The sequence below is a fragment of the Prosopis cineraria genome, unplaced genomic scaffold (assembly GCF_029017545.1).
Source record: "Prosopis cineraria cultivar Desert tree isolate PC_DT_omini unplaced genomic scaffold, ASM2901754v1 PC1866, whole genome shotgun sequence".
NCBI lineage: Eukaryota > Viridiplantae > Streptophyta > Magnoliopsida > Fabales > Fabaceae > Prosopis > Prosopis cineraria.
In genome coordinates, this window is record NW_026557191.1 from 5,948 (window position 1) to 15,798 (window position 9,851).

Below are 9,851 nucleotides of genomic sequence, written 5' to 3' on the forward strand. Positions count from 1 at the left end.
TAAATACTTCTTGCAATCATTTGTGTTCATAAACTTATATTTATTTTCTTTTAAGCAATTTAAGGTCACTTGTCATTACTTAGGCACGCCATTTATTTTAAAATATATAAAATTTAGGAATATGGAAAAAAAAATCTTGAGTATTAGAAATTAATCTTAAGAAAATTGGCTTCTTCAAAATGATTTCCTAAACTGTGGTATTATTTGTAATGTTTTAAAAGATGGATTGGGTGTTGAATTAAAATACTCAATGGGTCTTGATTTTTAAAGTATAATCAGTTAGATGGAAAGTTAAATTGATGAGGTAAAAATTAAATAAAAATAATATTATATATATACATAATAAGTTCATAATATGTGTAATTGTTAGTAGAATAACATAATATGATCATAAATTAATAATATATTATAAATTATAATTTTATAACTTGATAAATATATGTGGATCCGTTAAATAAGGTATGAATAGGTTCTAAGATATCTCCATTTGTGCTAGTAGTTGTCAACATCTTCTTAAAAAAATGGTCCATGATTATATTATATTATATTATATATATGTAAAGGGTCCAAAAATAAAATTAACTTTTAGTAGAGTCTAATTTTTAAATTATTTTTTTTAAATAGCCTTTTTTATATTAGATTTAGACTTATATAGTTTTTTTAAAAATTGTTTCCATTTCTATCTCAATGACAATTCAACTATGATTTGACCCTGATCAATAATGAAAACAATTTTTTAACCTAGATCAAACCATTGATGGTTTAATCATTCCAATATTATTAAAACAATGCTCATTTGGCTGGTAGGGTTTCTGAGTATGAAATCAATAATTGAAGAATTTTGAATTTAAGCATGCTTGTTAGCCCGCGCAAGATTGTAATTCCCAGAAAATCTAATTCAAGCAAAAGCCCCTGAACTGGATTTTATTGTCACAATCGTAGAATTGAACATAAGAAAGTACTCTCGAAAACATATATGCTCGTACATGCTCATCTCATTTTTAGATTCTTTTATCCTTTTTTTCCCTTTTATTTTCCCACCACATTCTCATTTTTGGATTAAAAATTCAACGTTTAAGATTCAATATTTTTTTTAAATGAAGAGATTCAATATTGAATTTTTAATTTTAGAATGGGGAAGTGATTTAATATTAAATTTTGACCATGTTTTTAGATAAGTGAATAAATGTATAGATTTTTTAGCTCACCAAGTATTTAGAAACAACTTTAATATTGCAATTCACAATTATTCCCATTAAGATAGAGAAACTTTATAGTTTTTTATATAACCCAACTTGGCAGTTTATCACACGGTTTATCTATAACTTTGTATTAAAAAAGAAAAAGAAAAAGAATAAGAATAAGGAGAGTATTAGATATCTGCCCCATCTCTTTGACACCGCCACTTTGGTCGTCTTCTCCAAACGGTCATCAGAACTTGAGAACAGAGGTAGCTCTCTTGATTTTTGTTATCTCATGATTTTTCTAATTTGCGTGTTGATGACCAGTATTGATTTTTGTTTTTGCTTAAGAGATGCTTGTTTTTTTTTTTTTGTTCAAGTCCCATTGCAATTTATGCTTGATTTGTACGTGAGTTTTGTTTGATACTCTCTTCTCTTCGTCTCAATTTATAAAATATTTTTTAATAAAATTGGGCTTATCAATGAAATGTATTAAAAGCAGTTTATGTTCTATTATCTTAAAACACACACACACATACTTTCAAAATTTATCCTTCGTTTAATATAATCCTATTTGTAAAACATTAAGTAGAGAGAAAAAACATAGTAAGGAGTAAATGCTAACATTGAAATGTGTATAATGAATGAAAATTTATTTTTGTTAAAATATTTTATATTTTTTTAAAATATCGAATCATATCTAAAAATGTCTTATTAAATGAAATAAAAAAATATATTTTAAATTTGGGTGTTGGTTGATATGTGATATGTCTACTAAGTGGTTGTGGATGTTGTGTTGCTCAATTTTTTAAAAGAATATTTTGGCAAAAGGTATTTGTTTTTTTAATATTTAAAAATCATGTCATGATTCCATTTACATGTCATATATATATTTTTTAGTGAACTATATGTCATATTTTTTTAAAAATTATATGTCATATTTTTTAAAAAATCTTCAACTGATACATTTCACTTGTAAGACTTGGCTCTATTGTTTGCATATTTTAATGAAAAAGTAACTTCTATTTTGAAAAGGAAGATCATTTTTGAAAAAAATAATAATCTAAGATGTTTGTTTAAGTTGCTCAAAATAATAATATGTTTAATTCTTTCTTAGTAAGTTATCCTGAATACATTTCGATTACTTGGATAAATACAAGTAATTTATAATTGTAACTAATCATAAAATAAATTTTATTTTTATTAGACAACTTGAAAATTGTTTTTGAACTTTAAACAAATGATTCTCTATCTTAAACTCAATAAAAACACGGATACTTTTATTGTGAAGTGATCTATATGAGTTGAGCGGTGTTTAGATAGATTTTGTGGTTTAGTTAACAATAAGATTTTAGTTCGTGTCTTTATGAAATATACATTCTTAAGCAAAGAAACCATTTGTTAAATCAGCTTAAGTAATGAAATATATGCATTCTTATATCATTTTTTTATTAAAATATATATAATTGAGGGATGTTTAGTTCAATTGTTTGAAAGGGATTCAATTAACTTATTCTAGAATTTTAAATTTAAGTCTTGAGATGTACAATCTTTTTAAGTAAAAATGTTAAAAGTATCTCTAAGATATTCATAAAATTGCTATCATTAATAACGGTCCTATATGGTGGGGATTCGAATTAGTCTTGATACCATTAGGTTTTTCAAAATATTAAATGATAGATTTAAAAAAAGGGATACAAAAATGAATTTGCAAACTTTTGCACTACACAAAACATTGGAAAATAGTCTTTGATGAGCTCATGTTTACAAATATAGACAAAATTTAGAAATCTTTTTGCGACCTAAGTTTGTAAATGAATTATACAAATCAAACTTTGAGTTGCAATGTAAAACTGGTGTTTGGAAGGTAGTTTTAGTTTGTGAAATGGAGGTTTTATAGAAGCCAAATGTGGTTGGTAAGTAAATTAAGCTTCATAAATCTAAGTTTGTACTTTTAAACTGAAAATCAAACAAGCATTTAATTAGTTGTTTGCAAAATAGTTGAGCAACTATTTTATTCAGGAGAATAATATTGAAGGCCCTAAAAAGAAAACTATTACAATAAATACCTGTTAGTTTTGTATCGAATATTGTGTTATGGAAATACGAACATGTTACTGTAAGAAGTCGAACTTTAACTTGTTAAGTTTATGAGAAAATCCTAACAAAAAATACAAGTTCTTCAATGTTATTCTCCCATTTTAATATGTGATTGAAGTTGGAGGACGCAACTATAAATTAAAGAGAATCATTCTCTAGTTAAATCAAAGCGATAACAAACAAGTTCTAATTATATTAATTTAATCAAAATCAAAATATTGTTAGAATAGATTTAGGGTCTATCTTGGATAGAACTTTTAGGATCTAAAAGGGAAAATCATACTTAAATCCTATAGAACAAATTTAATTGTTAAGTGATTGCACAAAATGTACAAAATACTCCTAAGTTCCAAATCCTACGCATTTATGATTGTGTGAAAGAAAATGACAACTCAATGAAGGAAAAATGATAACATGGTATTAAACTTAGACCCAATTTGCCATGTTTCTTTCCCCAATTGTAAATATCTTTTGTCAATTTGTAAATACACAAGATTTGAAACTTAGGAATGTTGTAGTAGATAATAATTTTAGTTTTAGTTGTATTGAAGGACACTGTTTTTAAGAATTATTTTATCACATTGAATTGGTTATACAATAACTTTTCAAAATTAAACAGACTCATCTTGCACTGTTAGTTAAGGGCACATAACAAAAGAAACTAGTAGGAATAAACTTAGAAACACATGGCAAGAAAGCAGTATTAGAGAGGTGGAGAGGTGGCTTGAAAGTTCAAAGGTTGGTACAATTCATTCTGTCTACAAGCATTCCTTTATATAGGCTATGATCAGCTGGATACAAATGTTATACGCTTAAGACGCTAGATTAAGCAATTGTCATGAATCGTTGGGAAACAATAGGCTTTGATGAAATTTGTTTAAGAATTTAAACCCTATTTGAAGCTAAAAGTTTATGATGTTTAAATTTGAAATTCAAACAGTCAAATTTCAAGGTTTTTGGATAAGCTCTTGAAATAAACTATTATTTATTTTTTGTAAAAATAAATTTGATAAAAAGTGCCTAGTATCACATTAACTCGCTTGCAAAGGGTGAGTCAACTATTTTCAATTGTGACTGCCTAGTGTTGCTTATCTCGTGTGCACGAATCTACTTCTTCTCTAAGCCCTTTTATTAGCTTACTTTCATTCCTTGGTACTTACACAGTTGGAGTTCCTTTATGTGAGTAATGTGAAATTTATCACTTTGACACACCACTCAATGATTACAACAAGGAGAATTTTGTATATTTCATGGAACCTCTTGATAATTAAATTTGTTCTATGGGACCAAGGTATGATTTTCCCAATCTAAAAAGACTTTCCAAAGCCATCCTCTTGAATGTTGTTTGGTTTATTTTTAGAGAAAATTATATAGAGATCTTGTAGATTTGACTTATTTATATAAGACTTGAATGTAATTTAAAATTTTGGTAAAAAGATAATAATACCCCTATTAAATATATATGCATTACATTAGTCAAATAATTTACAACTATTTTATTAATAATTTATAACTATATATAACTTTAACTTTTTACAACTATAATTTTACATATTCAATAATTAAACTGATCTAAAGTAATTATAAATTAATTATTTAATTAATGTAATGTATGTTTAATAGAGATACTATTGCCTTTACAACCTAATTTCAAATTATACTTATGTTTCAAAATTTGAGATTTGATCGTGGTTTTTAAATTTCATACAACTTATATATAAATAAATTTATTTCATGAGACCTATACATAATTTTTCCTTTAAGCTGAGTTTGGATTCAGTTGGAAAACAATCCTCACGTATCACATCTCAAATGTTCATTTTCTTTGGTTTCCGCTGGCTTCTGCAAAATGCAGCCACATGACAACCTTTTCTTCCTATATTATAATTAAAAAACAAAAAAAACTATAAAATATAACATTTTAAAAGTAACTCTAGATTCTAGAAGAGGTTCTTCTATTTTTCATAATTGATAACTAATTTTAAAATAACATATCTGAATTTATTTTTAATTATAAAAAAAAATTTATTTTATGACCTATTTTTAGAATACTTTTTTTTTCTGAAAAATAAAAAAATGAAAAACCTATTTGAAGATGTATTTTCTGTTGCCTGTTCTGAAAAATAAAAAATTAAAAATTATTTTATAGGACTAAAAAATCAGAACATCTTTTAAATGTTTTGCTACTTTTTATTATGAAAAACGAGAGAAAATACAGCAAATGTTATGCTTTCACTAATGACAATATGTTGATAAACTAAATTATTCTTTTATCATTTATTTCATTAATTTAGATATATTTTTTAAAATAATAATTCACTTTTTTATTTTTAAAACTTATTTTAAAAAATTACTTTGAAAACATAAAAACAATGAATAGAATGGGCCTGTTTGAAAATCTATTTTGGGAATAGTTTTTTATTCTCCATAACAAGAGAACAAAAAATTTGTTTAGTAATGTGATTTTAAAAAGTGTTTTGCAAAAAAAAAATAAAATATTATTTTGAAGAATAAAAAAATAAAAATAACTTTTAAGTGTTATGTGATTATTGTTTTGGAGAATAAGAAAAAAATAAAAAAAATATTAATTTTCAAAATATATTCCATAAAATATTAATTTTTAAAATAATAAAATAAAAATAATTTTAAAAAATCCCATGAACTCTAGAACTCTTGCTATTGTTGTTGATTTTGAACCAATCTGAGACCTTGAAGGTCAAAATAACCAACAAGAGTCCTCATATTTTAGTTTGGGCTAGTCCAGCCCATTTACGGGTCCGAAGACAAGCGAAGCGGAAACACATTGTTGTTGCTATAAAATCCATACGCGTAAAAACCCTAGTACCTCATTGCTCAGGCGCACGTTCGAAGTGGTCGACGCTCTTACTGAAAGTTCGTTGCGGCTGGAGCTAGTGGGGATTACAACATGAAGGTTCTCATCCGAAACATTCATCTTCAGCGATTTGATCTTCTGGTTTGTTTGTATTCCTATTTTCTGTTTCTCGCTTGTGGCTAAATCTCCTGCAATTCTGCAGTTCAACATTGCGAATCCCACCACTGGATGCCAGAAGAAGCTGGAGATCGATGACGATCAGAAGCTGTAAGATTTTCACTTATCCAATATATTCGTTCTAATTTCAGCTTGGTGTTAATTGCTGGTGCACGTCGCTTGTGTGCCTCATGTTGTGTTATCATTGTGATGAAAGAAGTGGTAGAATTGATTCCTCAATAGTTATTTCGTTAGCTGAACATTTCAACATTTCCTTGATATTTCATAGTCCTTACTAGAAATCTAAAGCTTGTCGCTTTTCATATTATTCCAATGATTCATCGTTGGCCATACCGTTTGATCTTGTATAGAGGCCTTTATATTTCCAAATAATAATATCGAGAGCTATGTAACTACACTTCGCGTGATTTGCGCTGCAAATTGTCATGGTTGTATTACAATTCAGTGCTTGTTAAGTTTTGTTTTTTGCATCGTCTAATGTCTAATTCACTTTAGATTCTGTGATTTTTTGTTTTTAATATGTAATTGAGCTATCTTTTGGAACCTACTTTATGGCTATGTTATACTTGTGCAGGCGAGCTTTTTGGGACAAGCGTATCTCACAGGAGGTCAGCGGTGATGCTTTGGGCGAGGTATGCCCTTAATCACCATTTTTGTCTACTTCAAATTTGAAGGAACTCTAAATTTTATATGTATTCATTGTATTCTTTTACATCTTTATATCTACAGGAATTCAAAGGCTATGTCTTCAAGATCACTGGTGGTTGTGACAAGCAAGGTTTTCCAATGAAACAGGGAGTGCTGACCCCTGGTCGTGTTCGTCTCTTGCTCCACAGAGGTAGGATTATTTTGAAGCTCAATAGATCCGAAAGTGCTAGTATTGTGTGGTTGATTTAGGAATAGGCTGGCATTAGTATTCATTTTATTTAATTGGCCTGAAGGTTTTGTGAGTGATTCCATTTGTTTTCCTGCCTTAGCTGTCAGAATTAAAATGAAATTTTAGTATTTTATTGTATTTATCTCTTCGTTAAATTTTGGCTTTTCTTACCATTGTTTTTTTAACATCGGGACCCATGGTTGCCAGCTGAGCTTGTTTCCTCTGCTTTTGTTCATGGTCCATGTACTACTGTTGTGCTAATTTGTTTGCATGGGAAATCTGAGCAGGAACTCCTTGCTTCCGAGGATATGGAAGGCGCAATGGTGAACGCAGGAGAAAGTCTGTGCGTGGGTGCATTGTGAGCCCAGACCTCTCTGTTCTGAACTTGGTTATTGTGAAGAAGGGTGAAAATGATTTGCCTGGACTTACTGACATTGAGAAGCCAAGGATGAGAGGTCCAAAGAGAGCATCCAAAATCCGCAAGCTGTTTAACCTCTCCAAGGAGGATGATGTGAGGAAGTATGTCAACACCTATCGCCGTACCTTCACAACAAAATCTGGTAAAGTCATGGGTGCCTCCAGCTGCTATGTTTACTTTTGTCATTTTCATGTGAGCTTAATAAAAAATGGGATTGATCCTTAAACGGATTTGAGGATGACATCTCACATTGCTTTCAGCATCATAGCTAGTTCCAATTCTGGTGTTGCGTTTTTTTTTTAAATTTAATTGAGATCTTCATAGATTGAAGTGATTCAAGAAATGGTGAAGTTAAACCCATGTACACTGAATGATTTCTTTTCCTTTTTTTATACAAATAATTTCTTGACCTTTAGCCTCGCTCTTAAATTTGCAATTTGAATCATGACTCTGTCCAGATCCTGTCTTGCAAATTTATAGCTGCAGGTCGCATTTACTGTGTGTAATCATACTTGATTTATCTGACATTGCTTCTTGGTAAAAGGATGAGCTTATGCTGTTAAGAAACACTCCCACCCACTGAAATTTGGTTATATGGCTTTCATGGTGCAACATACAAGTGAAATAATTACATCTCAAATCAGAAGATTACTATTTTAGTCTGCTAGGTTTAGCTAAGTCGACTAGAGGATGAGAATAGCCTACTCAAATATATAGATGTTTTAGTGCTTGCTTGGCTTGCACTTTTCAGATTTCAAATGTGATTCTGGGGGAATTTCAAGAAAATGTTTGTGAGAAGCAAAAAATCGGAGCTTTTGCGATAGTACATTCGAAACGGAAAAACAAACCCTTACCCTTGGATTATTTGGAATTGCTTATTATCATTGCCATAGCGTTTTTGATTAACATGTTTGGTTGCAGGAAAAAAGGTGAGCAAGGCTCCTAAGATTCAAAGACTGGTCACACCTTTGACCCTCCAAAGGAAGCGTGCAAGGATTGCAGATAAGAAGAAGAGAATTGCCAAGGCGAAAGCAGAAGCAGCCGAGTATCAGAAACTTCTTGCCTCGAGGTTGAAGGAGCAGAGGGAGCGCCGAAGTGAGAGTTTGGCCAAGAGGAGATTCAGGCTTTCTAGTGCCAAGCAATCCGTCGCAGCATAGGTCTCTTCCAGAGATATGGTGAAGATTTAACTGTCACCTTAGTTTTTGGCAGCGTTTTTCCATGATGGTATTTTTATGATTATGATATATTCGTATGGTTTTGCCAGTCAAAATACAATGTGTTAGTTGAACGCGTTAAATGTATTTTTAATTTGATGTTTGACATTTTACTTGAGTTCAAATGAATTTTGTGACCATTTTGGCGTGGTAACACTTTAATTTTGTTTATTGAAATGCCACTGCTTAAATGGAATGTTATACATAAAGCTTTTGGGTACTTGCCATAACTTAAAAATTATTTAAGTGTTACACCATGCAGCATGGGATGTGGATAATGATGGTATAAATTATTTATTTTAGTTGTCATAACTTCATGATACTTTTTTTAGGGAATATTGTCTAAAACGCTTACTAAGCCACAAGTTGTGCGCTTTAAAATCATATATATTAATTTTTTTCAAGGGTCTTCCAAATTTTTTTTTAATCTTTTATTGCTTGCTCGCTTAGATTGCACTATTTTTTTGTCCTGGTTAGAATCAGATGTATGGGTACTTGTTTCTTTCTTTTTTATTTTTTGGGGCCAACTGTGGGTACTTATAACACAACATAAAATGCAACGACAATTTGAGCCCATGCGGGGAAAAAAATATAGTCTCACGCATAACTTACAAGTACTTACGTAACCATTTTAAAGTTGTAAGTTAACTACCTTTAATTTTTTTATTTTTTAAGAATATATGGCCATGGAAAAACTTGCAGGCATAAGAATTATTTAGTCATGTCAAAATACATGATATTTTTATATCCAGAAGGCAGCTCATCAAAGATCGTTTAAGTTAAGAGTATCATTGTATGCATAACGAGCAAATAGATTGGCACATTTGTTTGTATTTTTAAGTACATGGTTGAAAGTTGTTGTCCAATATTTCATAATTTTAAAGAACATTTGAAGTATCTCTATGAAGAATTGGGAAATATTTATTGATCACGTTCACAGAGAAGTTAATTGTTGTGCCGACTGTTTAGCTCAAATGACTTCGAGGGATAATTTTGACACTATTTTCTTTGATAGATCGCCCACGAAATGTAGAAGCCTTGTGGCTTTCGA

General features: G+C 29.7%; 1 protein-coding gene across 1 annotated transcript; it reads left to right on the plus strand.

Moving 5' to 3' along the window:
• The first annotated feature begins 6,120 nt into the window (after positions 1–6,120).
• On the plus strand, positions 6,121–8,940 carry LOC129301059 (40S ribosomal protein S6-like). The gene is made up of 6 exons (XM_054939628.1): positions 6,121–6,213; positions 6,317–6,381; positions 6,866–6,923; positions 7,021–7,129; positions 7,456–7,728; positions 8,508–8,940. Exons 1-6 carry the CDS (start codon positions 6,208–6,210, stop codon positions 8,741–8,743), a joined length of 747 nt encoding a protein of 248 aa, XP_054795603.1. The 5' UTR covers positions 6,121–6,207; the 3' UTR covers positions 8,744–8,940.
• Positions 8,941–9,851: the final 911 nt, after the last annotated feature.

Coding starts and splice junctions, on each gene's coding strand:
- LOC129301059 (XM_054939628.1), top strand. Junction 7,130..7,455: donor TCGTCTCTTGCTCCACAGAG/GTAGGATTATTT, acceptor AAATCTGAGCAG/GAACTCCTTGCTTCCGAGGA. Junction 7,729..8,507: donor TACCTTCACAACAAAATCTG/GTAAAGTCATGG, acceptor GTTTGGTTGCAG/GAAAAAAGGTGAGCAAGGCT.